Source organism: Lutzomyia longipalpis, chromosome 3 (genome assembly GCF_024334085.1).
Source record: "Lutzomyia longipalpis isolate SR_M1_2022 chromosome 3, ASM2433408v1".
Taxonomy (NCBI): domain Eukaryota; kingdom Metazoa; phylum Arthropoda; class Insecta; order Diptera; family Psychodidae; genus Lutzomyia; species Lutzomyia longipalpis.
The window spans coordinates 16,216,227-16,240,287 of NC_074709.1; the positions used below are offsets into that span (position 1 = coordinate 16,216,227).

A 24,061-nucleotide genomic window follows, 5' to 3' on the forward strand; every position below is an offset into this window, starting at 1 on the left:
TAACACTATTGTGAACAGACCTTTAGAAAGTCAGGATATTTCATTATGACTTTATTCATGTCAGTTGTTGACATTTCAGTGTCAGCTTGCAAAAGTTTGAAAAGGTCATTTTATCCGAAAAGCGAATGACGCGGTTTGTTTAGCTGTGCATCTACTACTTGATATGAACGCATTTTCTTGTTTTTTTTATTCGATTAATATTTTAAAAATTGAAAAATGGAACGAAGATCATTCAGATATAGTTCAAGCTATTATAGAAAAATTGATGCATTGCGAAAAAGTTTAAATAATACGTATAATACTAATCAAGTTTTAAATATAAGTGTCGGCAATGACATTGCAGAAGAAAATGAGACTTCAATGGACATTGATTTTGAAGGTAAGAGAAAAATGTCAAGTAAAAGAAAAAAAAATTTGATTTTTTGTTAGCTTAGTTTGATCTTATAATAAGGGTTCTAACCTCAAAATAAGGGAGCTATTGCACTAAAGTTCTAAGAATTTGATGCTTAAGATTTTACATAGAAAGAACGAGAAAAAACAGCGTTGTTGTATCTCTCGTACTCACATAGAGGTTATGTTATGATGCTCAAGCATTTGGAGCTTAAGTGTAATAGCCCCGTAAATGAGTGATGCTTTAACACTTTATATGTAATATAAAGAAATTAAAGACTAGATTTCTTTAGAAATAAGTTATAGAATTTACTTTCTTTTGCAGAAGAGAATATTAATTTGGATTATTCATCAGATGAAAATACTGAAGATGAGGAGGAATATAATACACCAGATCTGCATAATGATATTCATATCTGGGCAATCGAGCATGACATAAAACATGACGCACTTACAAAATTATTGCATATTTTGAGACAATTTCCAATGTTTCAATATCTACCTTTAGATGCGCGTACAATCTTAGAAACACCAAGGCATATAGATGTGAAGCCAATGGGAAACGGAGAAATGTGGTATCATGGAGTTAAAACCGTTGTCTGTAAACAACTTGAACAACTGAATATAGACAATTTACCAAAAATATCAATCAGGTTTCATGTAGATGGTCTTCAAGTATTTAAAAGCTCAAAGATTGATGTATGGCCAATATTATGTGCCATTGATGAGCTTCCTAATATTCCACCACAAGTTGTTGCAATCTATTGTGGAAACGGTAAGCCTTCCTGTGTGTCGGAATACTTTGAAAAATTTATTCCAGATGTTCAGGATCTAATAAGGAATGGTTTGAAGATTGGCATGCACCATATTATAGTCTCTATTAAGAGCTTTTTGTGTGATCTTCCCGCGCGAGCATTTGTTAAAGGTATAATATTTATTATTTTATTTTAATTTCTATTATGACAGAATTTGGATATGATAGAGATGTGATGGAAAATATGTTTTTTAAAGGTACCTATAAATCTTAATTATTTTTAGGTACCGTGTATTATAATCACAGATATGGATGCAGTAAATGCACAGTTGAAGGAGAAAATGATCCAGGTAAAATATACATTTATTCGCCATATTCACCATATTGTTTGATCTAGTATATAATGTACTATATTTTTAATTGTAGGACCACGAATGAGCTATCCTACATTGAATGCTCCTAAGAGAACTAATGAAAGTTTTAGGAGACGTCAAGATCCCTCGCATCACCATGAAACATCTATTATTGAAGAATTGCCAATCGACATGATTACAGCATTTCCAGTTTCCGATGATCTTCATTTACTGCACCTAGGTGTTATGAAAAGATTAGTTTTAGGTTGGATGGAAGGTAAATTTAATTACCACTCAAAATGGCCAGCTGCAATTACTAAAAAAGTCTCTAGAAGGTTGGTTAAGCTTAATTATTACAGACCAAAAGAACTTCATCGTAATATCAGAGATTTGAATGAGATTTCTAGATGGAAGGCAACTGAGTGGCGAACTTTCCTTATGTATACCGGTGTTGTAATTTTAAAAGATATTCTCAAAGAAGATGTTTTTTATAATTTCTTATTACTTTTCTGTAGTGTAACAATTTGCGAATCTCGTCATTATCACCACTTACTGCCAGTTGCGGAAGCCATGTTACAAGAATTTGTAAAAACATATATACAGCTCTATGGTCGCGATCAAATTGTTATGAATATTCACAGCATCATACACGTGGTTGATGACGTTCGAAATCATGGGCCATTATTATCCATGTCTACTTATCCCTTTGAAAACGAATTGCAAAGTATTAAAAAAAAAGTGAGAAATGGAAATCGTCCACTCGTTCAAATTGCTCGAAGACAAATGGAAAAATCTTATGTGGACTTGCTAAAAGCAAAAAAGGTTAAAGTATATCCAAAGTTGGACAAAAAGATATCAAATTCACACGAACTCGATGAATGTTCTGGTACCTATAAGGCCCTAGACTTAAGAAAAGATTTTACACTAAAGGGTGATCATAAAAATTGTTGGTTTATGAATTACTCAAATGAAATTGTCAGAGTTATAAATATTACACAGCACAATTCAGAAATTGTTATTTATGGTCAAAAGGTACGAGAAATTTCAGATTATTTTACTCAAGTTATTAAATCATCAACCTTGAATATTTATTGCTCCTCAGATTTAGTTTATGATAGAAAGAGAATTTATAAATTGTCTGAAATTAAATGTAAAATGTTTGGTATGGAACATAAGTCTAAGACAATTTTTATTCCGCTTTTACATACCCTCTTTTATACCCTTTAAACCGATTAAATTGTGTAAAAGGAAAGAAGCAAAGATTTGTAAATAAATTTGTTATCATAATATAAAAATGAAAAAAATATAAATAAAGTATCGATAATGGGCCTTATTCAGCGACCAAGAAACCCTTGAAATTCGCTTGAAATCTTGAAATATCAGTACAAAATTCAAAGATTTCAATGGTTTCTTGGTCGCTGAATTAGGCCCAATGTTACACTTTTTAAATGCTTTATATATAATGCTATTATAAAAAAGCGCTGTTATTATAATTTAGAATTAATTCTATAACTGTGCACAAAATGTATAAGTAGTAATTTAAAAAATAATTGGTTTTACATAAAATTGAAAATAAAATCATAAATCATATCTCACACATATGGAAATGAGTCTTTTGAATCTCAGAAACTCTAAGAGGGTTTCTTTACGTTCGGATGTCCCATTTCTAACTTCATTGCTGCCGTACAAAACTTTGTAGAAGGTCTTGTAAGACACATACGCACAATCTTGGTCACCCGCATAAGCATTCTTCCCTATAGTTATATGACATGCGCGAAATACTAAAATTGCGACAATAAATGACGAATTTCTCAATGAACAAGACCTGGCGCACCCTCATTATGATCTTCTTTAACGATTTCATTGATCATTTTGATCATTTTTATTGATTTATTCGAGAAAATCGTGAAAAACCTAAACCAAAACAAACGCCTGTCAAAGGTCAAAAGAAGAGTGCAGAAATACAAAAAAGAAATATCCCACGCAGTCTTTCTCTTTCTGTCTCTCCCTCAACACCAAAGGTTGGTGGAGGGTAAGTATACTTACGGTATTCTGACGTTGAGATTTCGGCAGGAATTTTAGCCAAAGTTGATGGAGGGTCAGAAATGTTGTGCTTTCTTACGGTATACTGACGTTGTTAAGGAAGAAATTGAAAGTATATTTTTATATAATAAATGAGATTCTTCTGCTCAAAAAGGCTTCTAAAACAACTTGCTATCTTTCAAATAATCATTTTAATGCATTTATATGCCATTTTAATTAGTTTTTGATGATAGAAAAAATGATTGATTTTTCATCTTACTGACCTTTAATGACTTATTTTTGACGATATTCCAACGTTTACACAAAAAATTGAATTTATGCGAAAATATTGAAGTAAATGAAGCAAAAACGTCTTTTAATAGCTTTTTGATCATCTACAAATAGATTTTGTAATGTTTTAATGATTAAAAATTTGATTTCTGCAAAATGACTAAAAATGCCTCAATTTTTACTGACTTTACTTACCAAAAAATAACGTTATTCTGACGTTAGAATTTAGTAAGCTAATGACGAAATTCTGACCATTTTTTACGATAATTTAACGTTATTATAACGTTAATAAATAGTAAGTAAAGTCAAAGTTATTATGTGTTAGCTGGGAAATTATCGGAAAATATTTTGTGTAAATATTTTTTGATAAATCTAATTGCAATCAATCTTCACTGTCCCCATTTGGATTTTCAGAGGGTTAGATTTTTTGTTTAAATGTGAATTTTTATTTATGATGCCTATTTATATAATTTGAAGGGACGTAAATGAATTATGAGCAGAATTTCTTTTCGAGATACTGAAAGTAAATTTTTTTAGGGCTGTTCTGGGAGGACTGGATCCGTGGCATGGCTTGACCATAGCTCCGAAGTCGCCCTGATCAAGACCGAAGGTCGAAGGTCAGGAGAAAAGGTCGTGGCACCCGCTGCGCCCAACCAATTACCAATTTCTTTTACTGATGAAAATTCAAATTTTCAAAATTTATTTCATGAACGGCCAAAACAATACGGTGCCGGTTTTACTAAGAAGAAGAAGAAAGTCGCGAAAAATGAATCTTATTACAAGCAGTTCGGAATAATCAAACCCCATATTTTTGTCCATGGTTCTTACAATCAAGATAACATAACACTTTTTGGTCCATTTTCTAATAATAATCAATGCACCGCAAATTCAATTGCAGCAATTGCTTATGCTTATGTGATACCAATTTTCAGTTGGCTAACAAATACACTAGATGACATTCTCTTAACAGGAAATGAACTATATATAACTTCTCGTTCTAATAATCCTTCCGCTACTAATTACTTAACTGTCGAACAAGTTTACACAGATTTTTTTATTAAAAACTTTAAGATCCACATTACTCTTGAACAAGAATTTAATGGTTTCGAATTTAATGAAGCAATGATCGGTTTACAAGGTCAAATACTTGGTAACGATCAAAATTCAATTTTTGAAGCAGCACTGCACAAGTTTTTCGACAAATTTACACACGGCGTAATTACGTGTAATTTGCTATCAATTGCTATATTCAAAATTAACAATTTATATTATTACTTCGATAGTCATTCCCGTGGAAATTTTGGCCAGTTTGTTGACAATGGTAAATCAATTTTATGTGGATATTCAGATATTTATTCTCTATATAATATTTTAAAATATAATTTTCTTCATGGAAATCTTACATTTAATGGCCAGATACCTTTTGCAATAACACCGATTCATGTTCAATTAGATGACAATAAAGATAATAATATAGATATCAGTGAGTTATTAAACGTACCAGTGCGAAGTGAGTCAAATGAAGCAATTTTAAGTGCATTTAATAATGATAAAGATGTGATTTTATCAGACCAAACAACTGCGGATAAAAATCGTGAGTACAGTAAATTATATAAGAAAATTCTAAGATCTCAAAGCAAATTTTATAAAAATGTTGATAATGAAAGGCGTCGTAAATTGCATGAACAGGAAAGATCAATTTTATCAAAGAAGGAAATGGAAAATTTAAAACGAAAAGAACAACGTAAAATTGAATTGAAAGATCCCGTGATTAAATCTCTTGATAATGTTAAGCGAAAAGTTAGACATAGAATTGAAAGGCAAGATCCCGCGATTAAATCTTTTGAAAACGTTAAGCGTAGAGAAAAACGTAAAATTGAAAGACAAGATCCCGTGATTAAATCCGTTGAAAACGTTAAGCGAAGAGAAAAGCGTAAAATTGAATTACAAGATCCCGTGATTAAATCTCTTGATAATGTTAAACGAAAAATTAGACATAGAATTGAAAGGCAAGATCCCGCGATTAAATCTCTTGAAAACGTTAAGCGTAGAGAAAAACGTAAAATTGAAAGACAAGATCCCGTGATTAAATCCCTTGAAAACGTTAAGCGTAGAGAAAAACGTAAAATTGAAAGGCAAGATCCCGCGATTAAATCTCTTGAAAACGTTAAGCGTAGAGAAAAACGTAAAATTGAAAGACAAGATCCCGTGATTAAATCCCTTGAAAACGTTAAGCGTAGAGAAAAACGTAAAATTGAAAGGCAAGATCCCGCGATTAAATCTCTTGAAAACGTTAAGCGTAGAGAAAAACGTAAAATTGAAAGACAAGATCCCGTGATTAAATCCCTTGAAAACGTTAAGCGTAGAGAAAAACGTAAAATTGAAAGACAAAATCCCATGATTAAATCCCTTGATAATGTTAAGCGAAAAGAAAGACATAAGATTGAGAGAACAAACATAAACAAGAAATTTTCTGAAAATAAAGATAGAAAGTTGAGAAACATTTTAAAACGCAAAGATCCGAAATTTCGAAAAAAGGAAAATTTACTTAGAAAGATTAGAATGCAGAAAAGTAGTATAAAATCTTACCATTCGAAATTAAAACCTAATAATTTTATAGATAAACGAATTGAAAAGTCATTAAAATCCAAATATTCTTCCATTGATCAAGCAAAGTTCGAAAATCAAATTCTAATGTTTAGAGACAGGTTAAAACGCTCTTTAAAATTCCAAATTAATTACAACTACAAGAAATTGGGAAATAAAAATTTTAAATTGAAGGTTAAGAAGATAAAAGATAAAAATCGTACCCTTTTAGAATTTTTTGATAAACGCAAACAAGTCACGAATTATATTTGCGGATGTTGCGAAGGAAAATTTTTCAGACATAATGTCAAAGAATTAAATATTAATAAATGCAAGTACAAGAATAAATCAGACCTAGAAGATTTCCTCAAAATATCAAAGTATTGTTGCACTACGTGTCACACTTATTTAAATAGAAATAAATTACCTACACTTGCAATTAAAAACGGTTTAGCTTTTCCCGAAATTCCTGATTGCCTCAAAGATTTAAGTGAATTAGAAGAGAGAATGGTAGCCCCTATAATAAATTTTATGGAAATTAGAGAGTTAAAGAAGTACGCATTAAACCCCCAGAAAGGCTTAAAAGGTAGCGTTGTCCATATTCCCGTTGAAATAAACGATATGGTTAAAGTTTTACCGCGAAGATTTGATAATATGAATACAGTTCAAGTTAAATTAAAGAGACACGAAGATTACAAGAGTCATTATATGTTCGAAACGGTACGAATTAGGAAAGTTTTAGAAGCGATTAATTATTTAGTTACAACCCCTCTTTATATATCTGAAGGAATAACGGTTGATCCCAATTATTTAAAAGATATCGGAGATATAGAAATTTCTTTTATAGTTGATCCGGAAGATCAAGTTAAAGATGAACCAAAAGGTGATGATAAAGTTGTTAGTCCCGAAAAGAAAGAAATTCCCCCAGAAATCCAAACTTTATCTGGTGATGAAAATTCACAACCATCCTCATTTAAACCAGATGCTAAATGGAACATTCAAGATGTTCGCAATTTTGAAATTTACGTTAATAGTGATCATACTGAGCGATTTATCGAAATTATAAATAAATTATACAAAAATAACTTCATGTTTCCAACTTATTATATTTGTGACATGGGCCTCAAGCATGTAAAGGCAAAAGGTCGAAATAGAAGAAACGTTCAAATTTTGTTTTTAGAACCCAAAGGTGATAATAAAATAGGTCATTGGGTAACAACAGTACATAAAGATAAAACTATTTACGTATATGATTCCTTAGATTGGAAAACACTCAATGAAGATTGCATTAAATTTTTAAAGAAAATGTACCCTACTACAATGAAGAAGAAAGATGCAATTAAATTCATGAAAACATTTCAGCAGAATGATAGTTATTCTTGTGGTGTTCATGCCATTGCAAACAGTGTAGCATTACTTAATAACATTGACCCCAGTAATCTTTGCTATAAAATTGAAGAAATGAGAAATCATTTATACACCATGTTAAATACCGGAAATGTAACAATGTTCCCTATTGTTTCAACGTCCCAAATTGATGAAAATAATAGTAATGTCGTATATAATATTTTAATGGAAATTGAAGAAATTCCAGAAAGTCCCAAGAAGAGAAAACGCGAAAATGATGATTTTGAAGATAATATTAGTTTTGATTTCCCAGATACTTTTACCTTTACAAATAAAATTAAGGTAGAAAAGCCTTTATCACAACCCAATAAAAAGATTAAAAGTGAGAAAGACGAAAGTAAAGATGCCCTTGTAGACATTTTTGATGATGACGATAATTTACCGAATGAAGATGTAATGCTTTTAGATCTTGATGCATATGAAGCCGCGGCTAGTAAAATTTGTATTATGGCCCCTGGTCAAGGAAAGAAACCCGTCTATTTCGATACTCATAAAAATCTAGAAGAATTGTCCTTTCCTAAAATTTATTGTGGACAAACTTATAAAATTAATAAAATTTTCTATCACCAACGTGTCAAGTCAGAACTTCGTAGAAAAGACCCTCGGTGTCGTATTCCCAAAAAAGTTTTATATTGCGCTAATATAAAATTGCGAAATTCCGTTGCTAGTACAGTCAATATATGTTTACGAAAATCCAAAAACGTAAAAAATGTTACTGCAGGTGATGCTCTTAACCCAACAAAAGTCGATAAACTTGTTGGAATCGATGATGGATATAGATTCCTTAAGGCAAATCCTTTAACTCCCGCGTACTTTATAGAGAAACAGAATATAATTCTTTCAATGATTAGACAATTAGGAAAACCACATTTGTTCCTTACTATAACATGTTCCGAAATGCATTGCCCAGAGCTATTGCAAAATTTAGCTGAAAATTTGCAGAAAAACATAAGTTTTCTAGAAAGCATGAACCTTGAAAAGGCCGATAGGACCAAAATGATTCAAAATGACCCTATTACGTGTGTTAGATATTTTGAAAATAAATCAAAGAATTTAATGAAAATGCTAACAATTGATCCGAGTAAAACAGTCAAAGTAGGTGAAGACCAAATTCAAAAATGTGGTCCATTTGAAGAAAATTTCGTAATTGATTATTTCCAAAGAGTAGAATTTCAAATGAGAGGAAGCCCTCATATTCATATGCTTCTATGGTGTAAAGATTTTCCCGAGTTTGATCCAGAAAATCCTGACACATTTGAAGGCGTCATTAAATTTATAGATAAATTTGTTACATGCAAATATAAAGATCCAAATAAATATCCCTTAATTAAGAGACAAATGCATAGACATTCCGAAACTTGCTACAAAGGCAAACGGAAAAGGTGTCGTTTTAATATTCCACATCCACCAATGGATAAAACAGAAATTCTTTTGCCCCTTAATGAAGAAGAGAGAAAATTACACAATCGTAAAACTTTAAATGAAATCTATCAACAGATTGACAATGAAGTTCAAAATTTTTCGAAGAAATATGTCGATATGTCGTTTGAAGATTTATTATTTAAACTTAATATCACAAGAGAGAAATATATATTAGCTATTAGAGCTCATATTAAACGTCCCCGTTTGTTCCTTAAACGAACTAGTAGAGAGGTCAATATAAATGCGTATAATGAAGATGTTTTAAATTATACGGAATCCAATATGGATATTCAACCCGTTTTAGAAGTCTTTGCTTTAGCCAAATATGTTGTCGATTACGTAACAAAAGCAGACTCTGGTCTTGCGAAAATTTTAAAAGATATATCAGCAGAAATTAAAGTAAATAAGAATTATACCTTAGAAGAACGAATGCGAAAATATGCAAGTGGACTTCTAAATGCTAAATTAGTAGGTGCTCAAGAAGCTTCTTATTATTGCTTATCACTTCCTATGAGTCGATGTAGTAGATCAAACGTATATATAAATACTAGGCCAATTAATGAAAGGGCTAGAATGTTGAAACAGACGAAACAATTGAAAAACCTGCCCCCAGATTCCACTGATATATTTGCCGAAGATATAATTCTTAAATATCAGAAGAGAAAGTCTGAATTAAATAATATAACTTTGATTGAATATGCGGCAGATTATACTGAAGTTAAGAGAAGTAAAGAAGAGGATGATAGTGACGATGAAACAGATATAAGTATGAGAATTCGATCTAAAATAGTCAGATTTAAACCATATGATAAACTTAAAGATGAAGAAAATTATTACCGTTTTCAATGTCTCTTGTATTTGCCATTTAGAGACGAAAAGATCGAAATTGAAGATGCTGATTGCAAGCAACTTTATTTGAAGAACTTAGAAGCGATAAAATTAGTACGCGATAAGTATAACTTTGTATCTGAAGAAGAAATAATAGAAGCCATAGGTAAAGTTCGTGATGTCCAAAGCGATGAAGAAACTGATATAAACAAACCTGTATCGAAATCACAAGAAGTTGATCCTATACCCAAAGATGATAAACCCGGTGATAATAAACCCAGAAAATATGTTTCCCCCGTTAGAATAACCAAAGATGATTTATGCTTAAAAATGCAATCTCTTAATGAACGTCAGAGGCAAATCGTAATGCATATTTATAAGTGTTTCACTTCTAATAAATTGCCAATTCGTATATTTCTATCAGGTTCAGCTGGTGTAGGTAAAACTCGCGTAATAAACTGCTTATATCAATTAATAACACACCACTTTGATAATTTACCCAATAGTAATCCAGGTACTATGAAGGTATTACTTTGTGCACCTAGTGGCATGGCAGCCTTTCTAATAAATGGTATGACCATTCACTTAGCTTTCGCGCTCCCCAATACACAAAATCCTGTCAATACTGATCGTCTCTCAGAAGATGTTGCTAACTCAATTCGTTGTGAACTTAGAGACGTTGACCTTATTATAGTTGACGAAGTTTCAATGGTTGGTTCAAATATGTTTTTAAAAATGAATCAAAGATCAAAACAAATTTTTGGAGTAAATCAAAGCTTTGGTGGTAAATCAGTTATTGTTGTAGGAGATCTCAATCAAATAGCTCCTGTTGGAGATGTTTCAATATTTCGTGCACCGACTAAAAGTAGCATCAATATATTAGATATCAATCCTCTTTGGGAAGAATTTAAATACTTTGAATTAAATGAAATAATGCGCCAAAAGGGTGATTTAGATTTCACAATAGCATTAAATAATATGGCAATCGGAAAAATGACACAGCAAGATATAAATTTAATTAGATCTAGAACGGTTAAGAACGCAAAGGACGTTCCATTAGAAGCTATTAGATTATTTGCCACACGTGCAAATGTTGACGCGTATAATGAAAGGAAAATTTCCGAATTTCCAGGAGAATTGCACACATCGATAGCAAAAGATAAAGTAGTTACTAGTAAAAAGTCCAAATCTATAAGCGATAAGAAAACGGATAAAATATTAAAAGACCTTCAAACTAGAGATACCAATAAAAGTGCAGGTGCCGTCTACACTTTGCATTTGAAACTAGGAATTAAATATATGGTAACGAGGTAAATTGTCGCTTCGCTCCAATTTACCTCGCCCCGCTTCGCGGGGAATTTTTGCGCTTCGCGCAAATTTTAGAGGGAGAAAGGAATTGTGATGAATTGAAATATATTTAATGGAAGATTTATTCGTTGGTAAAAATCGCCTGGTATCAGGAGTCTCTGTACCAAATTTCATCGCGATCGGACCAACGGTGTAGAAATGCATAGATGAACAGGAACGAAATTTTAGAGAGACCTTTCTTTATTATATAGATGGGCCACGCAAAAACTTTCAACAGATAATTTCAAAGGGAAAAAGTGAATTTCACACACCATTTATGGCGCCGAATTCAAAAAGTAGTCAAAAAAGCGTGATTTTTATATGGGGGCTATGTGAAGGGGGGCTCTGGGGGGAAAATGAATGCCGTTGGTAAAAACCGCCTGGTATCAGTAGTCTCTGTACCAAATTTCATCACGATCGGACAAACGGTGTAGAAATGCATAGCTGTACAGGAACGAAATCCTTTCTTTATTATATAGATAAAGAATATAGATGTAGAAGACGGCTTAGTAAATGGAGCTTGCGGAATACTCCGTCACATAACTTTTGACTCAAAGAAGAATATATCTTTAATATGGTTAGAATTCTTAGAAGACAGAGTTGGTAAGAAACTCAATAAGGAAAAGCGCTACCAAAATTATTTAAAGACAAATAATCTAAATGAAAATTTAGTTCCACTTGAAAAGTGCAATTTCAGTTTCCAATTACATAGCGGTAGTACCACTACAGTATCAAGGGTACAATTTCCTATTATGCCTGCGGAGGCTATAACAATGCATAAGAGTCAGGGCCAAACGTATCAATCAATATGTATTGATCTTACTAAACAAGAAAATATTAGCTTGTGCATGATGTACGTAGCACTGAGTAGAGTAACGTCATTAAACGGTTTATATATAATTGGTACTTTTTACCCACGACAAATTTCACACGTAGGACAACGAATCATTAATGAAATCCATAATTTACGAACAAAAAAACCATTAAAAGACATTTTTGAAGATGTTCGTAAAGTAGATCGGAAAAAGATTAAAATTTGTTATCACAATATCGTGTCCTTACATAAGCATTTCAAAGATATTGATACCGATTCGTGGTATAAATGCTTCAATATTTTAATATTCTCTGAAACTAAAACGTTTCAATCTTATTCCATTCCCAGTTTTAAGGGTTACTTTACCTTATATAGACAAGACAATGAAATACAGAATATTGGAGGCCTTTTATGTTTGGTCAAAAATGAAGATAGGTCAAAAGTTAAAGTATTAGCAAAAGACTTAAAAATTGATCATGAGAAGAAATATACTTTAAGCTTATTCGTTTTAGATTACGGAAATCAATTTTATGTCATTTCTGGATATAAATCACCTAAAGTACCTTTCGATATTTTCGCAAATTCATTTGAAAATGTTTTTTCAAAAATTCCTAAGAATTCAAAAATTATTTTAACAGGTGATTTTAATTTCAATATTCATGCGGATAACGTAAATAAGAAATTTTTAAGCTTTATTGCAAAGTTTCAGTTGGAATCTAAATTAGATTGTCATGAAACTACGACCAAATATGACAGTCAGTTAGATGTCGTTATAAGCAATATTCCAAATGAAAATTGCTCAGTCGGAATTTATGATAGTTATTTCTCTGATCATCGTCCCGTTTACTGCATAGTCGATGAAAAGAAATCCGAAACATTTATTCCAAAGTCACCTTCTAAACCGTATACGCCGATTTCAAAATCACCTCCTAAACCCCATACGCCTGATCCAAAGAAACCAGAAAAAGTTATTTCAAAATCACCTCCTAAATCTCATACGCCGGATTCTGTGCCACCCCCCGAAATTGTCAAAGAGCCCCAAAATATTTCTTCTCCATCAACTACTAAGAAAATAGTCAAAGACAAAAGTCCAGAAAAACCTGTTGACCAACCTGACGTTCTACTTGAACTATGGAGAACTGAAGATATAAGTTTAGACTCCACATATGCAAATTCACTTCATATATATCGTTTCATGCATATTCTCACCGAAAAATACCCCGAATTTAAAAACGTTAATCTTGAATTTGGAGTCCACAATACAGACGAATGCCCCATAATTCGTCCCAATAGAAAACACATTCAAATAATACTTACTTCTGGACAAGAATCTAATTTCATAGGACATTTTACCCTCGCGATATATAACGGTGACAATACGATAGATTATTATGATTCGATGAACGGCTCAACAGTTAATGATCAGGCCTTAAATTTTTTGAGCAAATTGCATCGCCATTTAGAACCAATTTCTAAACATATTAAAATAAGGAAAGTTATGAGCCAGCCAGACTATATCATGTGTGGCATTTTTGCTATGGCAAATGCGGTCAGTTACGTTTTAGGCAAAGACCCATGCCAACAAAGATATGATGTCAAAAAGATGAGAAGACACATAAAACATATTTTGGAAAATAGAGTAATAACTCCTTTTCCTACCATATAGATAAAATAACATAATATGTAGTTAATTTCTTTTATTAGACAGACAGGCTACCTCAACGGCCTCAACCAGCATCTACAAGCAACGCAGATCAACGGGCAGGCGACAACACGAGCGGCCAACGCAGTATTCTACATACGAATTTTTAGGCAAGTTTTTCTGTAATATTTTGTTGTGAATATTTTTAATAATATTTTTCTTTCCAGTTTTTGGGTTCTTAATGGAATAAGACGCGACACATATAGCCTCTCTTATTCAACTTCTGTCCGCACCTCCCCGTGGTAGAACCTGGGCGCTCATTCTTTTCAAGAATAAGTGGCAGACGCGGCAGAGGGAATTATTTATTATATTTAATATGACAAATTAATAAAAAGTTTAAACATTTTGCTGAAAAAATTTAAAAAAAAAATGATCTGACGACTTGGAATTTAACAACTGATGTTTTCTATGAAAAGTAACTTCAAAAGTACTTCATTATAAACCTGCGCCCCGCGTAGCGGGGCGTTTATATATAACTACAAAGTAAAATACTTCAGTATAAACCTGCGCCCCGCGTAGCGGGGCGTTTATATATAAACTGCAAAGTAAAATATATATAAACTGCAAAGTAAAATATATATAAAACTGCAAAGTAAAATATATATAAACTGCAAAGTAAAATATATATAAACTGCAAAGTAAAATGTATATAAAACTGCAAAGTAAAATATATATAAAACTGCAAAGTTAAATATATATAGAACTGCAAAGTTAAATATATATAAACCTGCAAGGTTAAATATATATAAAACTGCAAAGTAAAATATATATAAACTGCAAAGTAAAATATATATAAACTGCAAAGTAAAATATATATAAGACTGCAAAGTAAAATATATATAAAACTGCAAAGTTAAATATATATAAAACTGCAAAGTTAAATATATATAAAACTGTAAAGTTGAATATTGCATAGATGGAACAGTATAAAGCGAATGTACGGTAAGTAAAACTTACAGGCTGTGATTCTTTCTTTGTCAGTGAAATGTGCAAAATTGGGCGAATGGGCTGAAATTAGGGAAAGATTAAATTCTGAGGAAAGACTGACTCGCGCGCCCGAATCACAGCCATCGCGCGAGTCAGTCTTTCCTTAGAATTTAATCTTTCCCTAATTTCAGCCCATTCGCCCAATTTTGCACATTTCACTGACAAAGAAAGAATCACAGCCTGTAAGTTTTACTTACCGTACATTCGCTTTATACTGTTCCATCTATGCAATATTCAACTTTACAGTTTTATATATATTTAACTTTGCAGTTTTATATATATTTAACTTTGCAGTTTTTTTTTATGTGGCTCTTGTTCTTATATTCCTTTCCATTCCAAACCATTAACTTTTCGATGCACTTCGCATTTTTTCATGTCATCCCGTCCCCACAGACATGCACGATTGAGAAAAAAGACTTGCGCGACCTCCCTCTGTCTGAGGTGGACAATTTGAATTATGATTTCCTTAAAGAGATCACCTGTCGTCACACTGCTACTGCAAACACACATATTTATGCCTCCTCGCTCTTAACGTGCAAAAGGGTTCCATTTGTTGGGGGTATATGAGGGAAAAATGCGGGTGATTGGAATTCAGTGGATAAAGTTCAAAAAAAGTCGCGTACTTGCGCACTATTGTAGGGCAAGAGGTGTGTGCTGAAGTCATTCTATGTCTACAAGTCACGCAGAAGTCAAATGTCGCGCACAAAGGAAGCACAAACTCGCGGAAAGGCGAAAAACACAAACAACACTTTTTGGTTTATTCGTCTTAAAAAAAGTGGCAAATCATCTCAAATTTGAAACACCAATTATTTGGAAATATTTTAATGAAGTCGCTTATGAAATATAATTATATTTCTATATTCATGTATCTACTTTGAAATTTGAGCCAATTGTGTATATTTTATGAACTATTTAATAAGCCTTAGAAAATTACTTATTCTCTTAAAGGGTGAGTAAAGGAGTTCATTCGTTTCAATATAGGAAAAGAGCCTCATTTAGAATCACCAGGAATACCAAGCAAGCAAATTTCTTCTTTTATTTTTAAGCCTTTTGATCTTATTGTAAGCTTATTATGAAGCTTTGATTAATTAAAAAAATATAATTAATTAGGTAATGTGTTTTTACACAATAAAGAAATGATACAATGAAGATTAAAAAAAACAAACTAATTGGGCAATTTTTGCATACAACTATAAGGAAAAGATCAGGAATGTCAAAAATGTATTTATGCGTGTAGGGATGATCCTCTTTCGTGTTGGCATCCTCCACACTCGTTTAAAAGAAGAATTAAAAAGGAAGATCAAGTGAAGCCCGCCGAATTGACCGCTGTGTACCATTAAATGCTCCTCAATGGGGCTCCTCATGGAGCGCGCAAATTCGATTAGTTCGAGTTACGCTGCACCGTGCCGCGATGTAACATTATTTTCGTGACCAGATGATATGGCCACAGCTACTGTTGCCCCGGGCCTAATCATGGGTTATGCTGTGCTAAACATCATCGTCTCTCGATTGGAAAGAGATTCTCTCCCTATGGAGCAACTTCTTCCGTGCGCCTTTTAACCTCTCCCCTTCCCCGGCACTACCCTCACTGGTGCATTCCGCAGCATTGTTTGCGCGGGGGGGGGGGGCTTCAATGAAAATGAAAGCTCATCGCGTCTTCAAAAAAGCCATAAGAGAGGAATAAGAGAAAAAGTAAAGCAAGAAGGCGCATATGAATATCAATTGCATATATGGAGGTTGGCGAAAGATCTCCCAAACATTGGGTGATTAATTCATAAATCTTTTTTTTTGGATGAACACACCCCCTTTTCTGTTGCGTTATAGTATATGTATATAATATATATAAATGTATGTATATAGAAGAAAATACAAGGGGGCGGGTTTGGGGCGCGCGAATGGCAAAATTGACATACTGCCGGATGGGAAATGTCCATCACTATGAGACAAATATGTCGACAATATTGTGAAATAATAAATATTGTGATGACATGACAATTTACACAGAGAGATCGTGTCAAATCCCACGTTTTTTTTCCATTATTATATATGCTCCCTCTGTCGTATGCTTGCAATGCACAACATACCCCCGCGCGCGCGATATGAAACAATTAGTTGTAGACACGCCAACGTCTACGTATCCGAGAGGCATAGAAAAATGGGAAGAGCCCCTAAATAATGGCAAAAAGTTGATCACATTTTGTTACCCAAAAAACATTCAAATCATCGAAATGATCTAAATTTCGTCTCTCTCTCTCTTCCAATTGTTTCTTGATCGTGTATAAAATTCCTCATGCGCATTGTCTCCATGCTCAGCCATCATTCCCCCCAAAAAGATGCCCCAAAGGTAAAAGTCCCGTTTTGTGTGGATCTTTTATTTTTGGACGTCTGTCCATTCCTAATGGGGCACATCTTTATGTCTGGCATGGAGGATCATTCGCAAGAGGCATAAATGGAATTGTGTGCATACTTTGAGGGAGTGATGAAATGCAAACCCCTCATTGCATATTCAGAGGATTCTTCTAAATCAATCGTTGCTTTATGACAGAGGGTCGCATTTGAACTGTACGAAATTAATTATGTACCTACATACCTACCTAGTTCTAACATTTTTATTATTATTATTTCTTTTTTTTTTATTTCTCGATAAAAAATAATTAAAATTCGGAAAAAAAATTTCGTTTTTATTTTATTGAATATTCATTGACAACTGCATGAATGTCTCCCCACTTTACTGTTCTGTCGATTCTAAAAGCTTAAACTTTTTCAGTATTTTCTGTAACAGTTTGACTTTTATTTTTATAACTGGTACTAAGAAACTGCTAGAGCTTGTTTAATTTTAAATTTTAACTGCTATGTAGTTTTAGCAAATCGAAAAATTTTAAAATTTTATTTTATATTACAGTTCATAATTTAAAAAAAAATCTTACAGTTTTATTTTGCGAATACCCTTAACTTTTCATTAAAAATTGCTAGAATTCAAATTTAATTAACTATATAATAAAAATATAAAAATATAATATGAGAGAATAGATTAGAGGTCTTTCCTGTGTTTTCACCATTATTAAAAAAAATACGAAAACTTTTGGGTTGCACCATCATTTTGACCCAAAGGGAAATACTTCTATAATTCTAAAACCCATACTTTACCAAAACAAAAACACCCCTGACTGTGTAATCGCATAAAGTAGTGCGCAATGAATTTATCTTCTTGCTATGCCTTCTCATTAATTTCTCTCTCTCCCTTCATCCCCAAGTCGCACGGTTGACTTGCTATCGGCACCGTGCACATTTTCCTATTACAAAGGATGTTAGTAGGTCCGTATTAAAATGCAGAAATAAAAAAAATTGCATTCAGGTGGCTTCTGCGCACGGCACGCTATTGCGATCTCTCTTGTTCCATTGTCTGATATATACCTCCTATACGCACACGGCGTGATCACGATACTTTGGCGGACCATCCCCAAAAGAGAGCTTCCGGCAATGGAAAAGGAGTAGAGCAAAAAAAACATGAAAAGGAGAAACAACAATTACATGGCTCGCGAGTAGGGCGCGAGTTTGTGGTGCATTCCCCAAAATTAGACACACGATCGCCAATTTTAAACCCGCCAAAATAGCGGGAACTGACAAGTTGCATGAAAAAGACCACATTTAGCAGCATTTTTCTCCTATGCACCGCCATTCGCCGCATCCCCAAGATTCCATCAGAGAGACCTCTAACAAATTGGCGTGTATACCCAACGAGACCTACTTTCCCAAATGCTGCCCTATGTCGAAATAATTTCCAAAATATGTCGAAAGTAGCTGCCCTATTTTGGAAGGAAATCATCTTTCGAAATATATTCGGCATATTTCCTTATCAAGCAGCCCAATTTCTGCCCTATTTTTAAGGAAAAAAATTGGGCAGACCAAGTGGAAAATATTTCGAAAAAGTTTCGACCCTCTTTCCAATAGGAAATTGGGTGTCGACAGTCTGTCGAAATTTTTCCTTCCTCCATTTCCTTAAATATTGGGAAAAAATAAGGCAACTTGTCGACTAATATTCGACATGCTTTCGACAATCTTCCCAATTTTTGCCCTATTTCTTCCCAATTTCTGCCCTTCTCCAGATTTTTGATTTCATATTTTGTCAACAGATGGACTTTAAGGTTTAGAGGTTAATGAGCTCAATGGCGTACTTATTCGTGCGCGGCAAATCAAAAATTTACTTGCTAAAATTAAATTCGATTTATTAATTATCTGAGACTTTTGCATCCAAAATAAGTTGACCAACATGTTTCAGGATGTGTAAAGAAATTTTAAAAATACTTTCAACAAGGTTTTGGGAAATTTCATTTTTTATGTGCAATTAAAATATAATTAAAAATTTGAATTTGTGAAATGCAATGGCATTTTATCGCCTATGGCAAATATTCATGACGGGAAAAGGGTGTGGCATGGTTTTCCAAAGACCAAGCGTCAGGATAAGTCGCAATATAAAAATATTAATATTTATTAATATCGTGTTCCATTTTGTCTTGGCATTTTATTGTTGTCATGTAAAATAACGCCATGGAGGCCCCAATATAATCATGTGATGTGTGAAAAGAGCAGAACAAAATATGTTGTTTGAATTGAATATTATTGGAGAGAAAGAGAAGAATAATGAGGAAATCAAGGCAATACATGTCGACATACTTTCGAAAATTTTCCCTATTTCTGCCCTATTTCGACGGTCCGTCGAAATATGGTCGGCCACGTTTCGACAAAGCTTCCCAATTGGGCAGAAATAGGGAAGATGCTTTCGACGAACTTTCGACAGAAAAATTGGGATTTTTATTCCCCATTTTTCGTCAAGGCGTCGAAATTTTGACCAATTCTCGCCGTATCCCTGCCGACGGATTTTCGAAAATTTTCCCTATTTTCAAGCGATTTCTCTCCTTGGGTATTTTGGACTACATATAACATTTAAACTTTTGGGAAGGACAATTTTTCGGAATTCACCTCCGAGGGCCTCTATGTCTAGACTTTGGGATCCATCCAATTCGAACAACCCCTTCAGGGTGATGCGGTGTTGGAGCCTTCAGTGCTGCATGAAAATTAGGTACCTACCGAAAAAAGTGGGATTGCTTTGCGCGCGAAAAGCAAAAATGTGCAAAGACAGAGAGACTAAGAAGTCGTTGATGGACGGGGCAAAGGAGGTTAGACGGGGGGCACATATTGTACCTACATACATTTGGAGAGCAGAGGCATATGGTAATTCTCACCCATTTGACATCAAGATCAATAAAAGAGTGTACAAACGAAGCAGTGAGGAACGCCCACTTTTTATTGTCACCGGAGCATAGCTAACTAATTCCGAGAGATGTCTACAATGTGATAGGGAATGTAGACTATTATACCGTAATTTTTCATGTTCATGCTCATATATTCCGGAATAACAAATTGACAGTTTGATCTCCGTGGAAGGTGATTAGATTTTGAAGTTTTACGTGTGACAATAAATTGTTTTCTGAAATATTTCTCCATGATTGTTAAAAAAAAAGTTCTTTCTGACAAATTCCGAAAATTGAAGCATTCTCATTTTTTTTTTTACCGATTTTACCAGTATTCCGGAAAGTTTTGCTTGTTAATAACTAAACTTATTGGCCTATTTATGAATTTAACTCTGCAAGACATTTAAAGTAAAAAAAAACTTGGAAAATTAATTTTTTTTCCGGAAATTTTCCAAAATTCAGAAATATCTGGAAAATTGTATCAAACACAATACAAGGCATATAAGCTACAAAGTCTAAAGATTTATTGATTCTGGAGCAAAAGAATTTTCGATTTGTTTGAATTCTGCTTCTTGAAATTTTCCTCAATTTTTCTTTATTTAAATTTCAAAGTCTTTGCTTATTTGCATTTCTCCTTCAAGTTTATTTTTTTTATTTTACCTCCTTGCATTGCAAATTTCCAATTCCTATGAGGTGACATTCACACATATCGCAATTTTCGCAACTCCTTTCGCGGGCTCAACGGACTCCCAGAAGGTGTCGGATTGAGCCATATCAAGGTCAACATTTTTTTTGTTCAATAATTTAAAAAAGAAAATCTACAATTCCAATTTAACTCCCAATCGGAAAAGTTTTTTTTTCTTGTTTTCTGCGTGTGTATTACTTAGAGAAGACAATAATTCAATTTGCTCTTGCTAATTACAGCTCTTTCTGCGATTGTCCGACGCATGGCGTGCGTTTTTCGATGGCTCTCACTTAATAAGCAGTTTCCCCCTTTGCACGAGAGATCCTCTCACGAAGAATGTCCAGAGGGACTTTATTGGACACCGACGTATACACAGAATGAAATTTACAATCGAACGCAAGCTCCCAATCTTCATAAGCCACAGAGTTGTAAATAAAATTCATTTGGGGAAAAAAAATAAGCTAGAATTCTTATTGAGAATTTTGACGCTTCTGGGCTGAACGAGATTAGCGGATCTCCTTAATTTCACAAGGAAAAACAGAATAAACATTAATATGTAAGAAGAGGGATCGATGGGCTTCAGTAAGGGTAAATAATAAAAAAAAATAAATAAAAATATCCTTTTTATATGAACATTAAATTAATAAAATATTTTTTTTAAATTAAATTGATACGCTTTTTATTAAAATCAGTCAAAATGATATCTTAATAACTCCATAATCTATATATAGAACAACTCAGCGTACAAGGATAGGTGATCGCGGAGAGGTAAAATGGTAAATGGGGAGGCACGAAAGTGAGTGTGGAAAGGAGATTTTTCGGAGCCACGAGCGCTTTTTCAGGCAGTAGTTGCAAAAATTTATATTTTGTCGTTAATTTAATTACAACGTGTTGCGTTATGTTACAAAAGTGGGATATTATTTGTATTGTAAAGACGATCATAGCCAATTTATCATCAATTTAGTACCTTTATACCATACGGAATTGTAATTACATATTTCACAGTGAAATGGGGCGAAACCCTCCGACCATGTGATTTATTTATTTGTTTCTGTGATCGTCGATTGGATGCGATCGATTGCGATCGCGCGGTGGAGTAAAAAAACTAAAGGTGATCCGGGCCCTTTTTGCACACGCAAAAACTCCTTTTCGCATATAAGTACAAAATAGCATGGAAGAAATTTATAACCTTATAAACAATTTGTTCAGCCGGCTGTTTTTTCCGTACTACCATCCTTGAGGCTCTCTTTGAGCGCTCTCTCCCTTCGGTGTGTCTGCTCATTTTTATATAAAATCATCTAACACGGGAAACGCCATACATGAAGATAATATAATGGAGACATAATCGCAGTGCAGAATGAGACATTTTTCATCTCTCCATGGCAAAAGAATCATGCGAATAAAATATATGAAATTGCACTCTGCTCGTGGACATAATGGTAAGAAATGTTCTGAAATAACAATAAGATCACAAGATTTCTTCCAACAGGATCTTTTAAAAAAATATTTTTTCATCATCTAAAACTCACATGTCCTAACTAATCTTACTTGCTTTTTTTTAAATTAAATACGGGTATCATCTAGAAGATGATTTCCCCGATATACTTGCTTTTGGTGGATTGTTGAAAAATTCATGAAAGAACTAGAACTACGCAGCTGAAAATGTTCTTTGCGGTGTGAATAATTTAGTATTATATAAAATACGGAGTTTTTTCTTTTAATCCCAAAAGATCTTCTCGATCTTGCACAATTTTCCACATGAATTTCTTTGGCATCTTCTGCACGGGTCATTGTATTGAGTTTTTCGCACTAAATAATTTATCTCTGCGTTCTAAGAGAGTGAAGCTAACAGTGCCGAAAATAATTCTGACAACAACAATGACGTCAATTGATGCAATGAGCGTGGAAAAAAACAGTGATGTGAAATAAAATAGCACGAATAGAAGGAATTTGTGTGAGGAATACTAATTTTATGAAATAAATTCTAATGTATTTTTTTTATTATTAAAAGAATCTAAAAATGAATTTTATAGCAGGGAAGTTTATTAATTTTGATACACTCATATGATGGAAAATATTCTAGAAAAAAATATTATACCTACCGGAAAAAATAGCATAAGCCACGCCCTTATTGTTACTATTTTATAATTCTTGCGTGCAATGCAAAAGCATCTCAGCTTTACGGATTTCGTGTTTTAATTTATTCACAGAAAATTGAAGTAAATACACAAAAAATGAATTCAAATGGAGTATGGCTTTTTTAAATTTTATAAATGAAAAATTTCTTTTTTTTTCTATTTTTGTCGAATTTTTGCAAAAAAAAATTTACATGTACGATTTTTTTCAATTTTTTTTTATTAAATTAGGGGCTTAAAATGAATAATTTCGTTCTTTTTTCTAACTTTACAGAGATAGAAATTTTAAGAAATGATGAGAAAAATTGTCTCTGGTTACTATTGTATCTCACACCACTGTAAATGAGATTTATCAAGAAACCCCCCTTGAGTTTACAGGTGATAATTCTAGGTGAAATCTGGCGGTTGGGGAATTTTTCCATGTGAATAGTAATGCAATTTTTTTGGGTGTTTTAATCTGTGAAATAAATACCTTTAACAAAATAAATTAATATTCTGTTAGAAATTTCAACTTTGTTGAGCGCGCACGTTGAGTGAGAAAGATGATATTTCTGCATTTTCAATTTGGACACACTTTAGAGGCGCCGAGTCGTCGAAAACTGTATAAATAATGTTAATTTCATCAAAATGAAGTTAAAAAAAATCTTCTTTATCTCAATGTTCCACCAACTTCTGACGTCTTCGCACATTTGACCGGGCATGGTGAAAATGAAATAAGCGATCCATGTGGAAAAATAATTTATTGCATTATTTTTTCGGGTATTTATACCTCCTATTTATATGATATTAATCACAATTACCGTGCAAGTTATACGCGCGGAGGAGAAATTCTACCAAAAAATATTCACACAACATTTTAGCGGTTTATGTACGTTAAAAAAATTATTTGAAATTAAATTCATCGAAGGGCGCATATAGATATCGAGGGTATCGAGAATAAGGGGTGTGGGATTATATATACTTTCCCCTGTATAAAGCTCAAGCGAAGGGGTAGCTTCCAGCAGATGTGAGCGCCTCTAGCGGAATGAGGGACACCGAAAAGCTTTCGTCACAAAATTCAACTTAATAAAGGAGGGTCGTTGCGTT

General features: G+C 33.2%; 1 protein-coding gene across 1 annotated transcript; it reads left to right on the forward strand.

Annotated features, from left to right (window-relative positions):
- Positions 1 to 211: 211 nt before the first annotated feature.
- LOC129793357 (uncharacterized) lies at positions 212 to 3,267 on the forward strand. The gene is made up of 4 exons (XM_055833300.1): positions 212 to 379; positions 716 to 1,315; positions 1,429 to 1,494; positions 1,571 to 3,267. Exons 1-4 carry the CDS (start codon positions 217 to 219, stop codon positions 2,722 to 2,724), a joined length of 1,983 nt encoding a protein of 660 aa, XP_055689275.1. The 5' UTR covers positions 212 to 216; the 3' UTR covers positions 2,725 to 3,267.
- Positions 3,268 to 24,061: the final 20,794 nt, after the last annotated feature.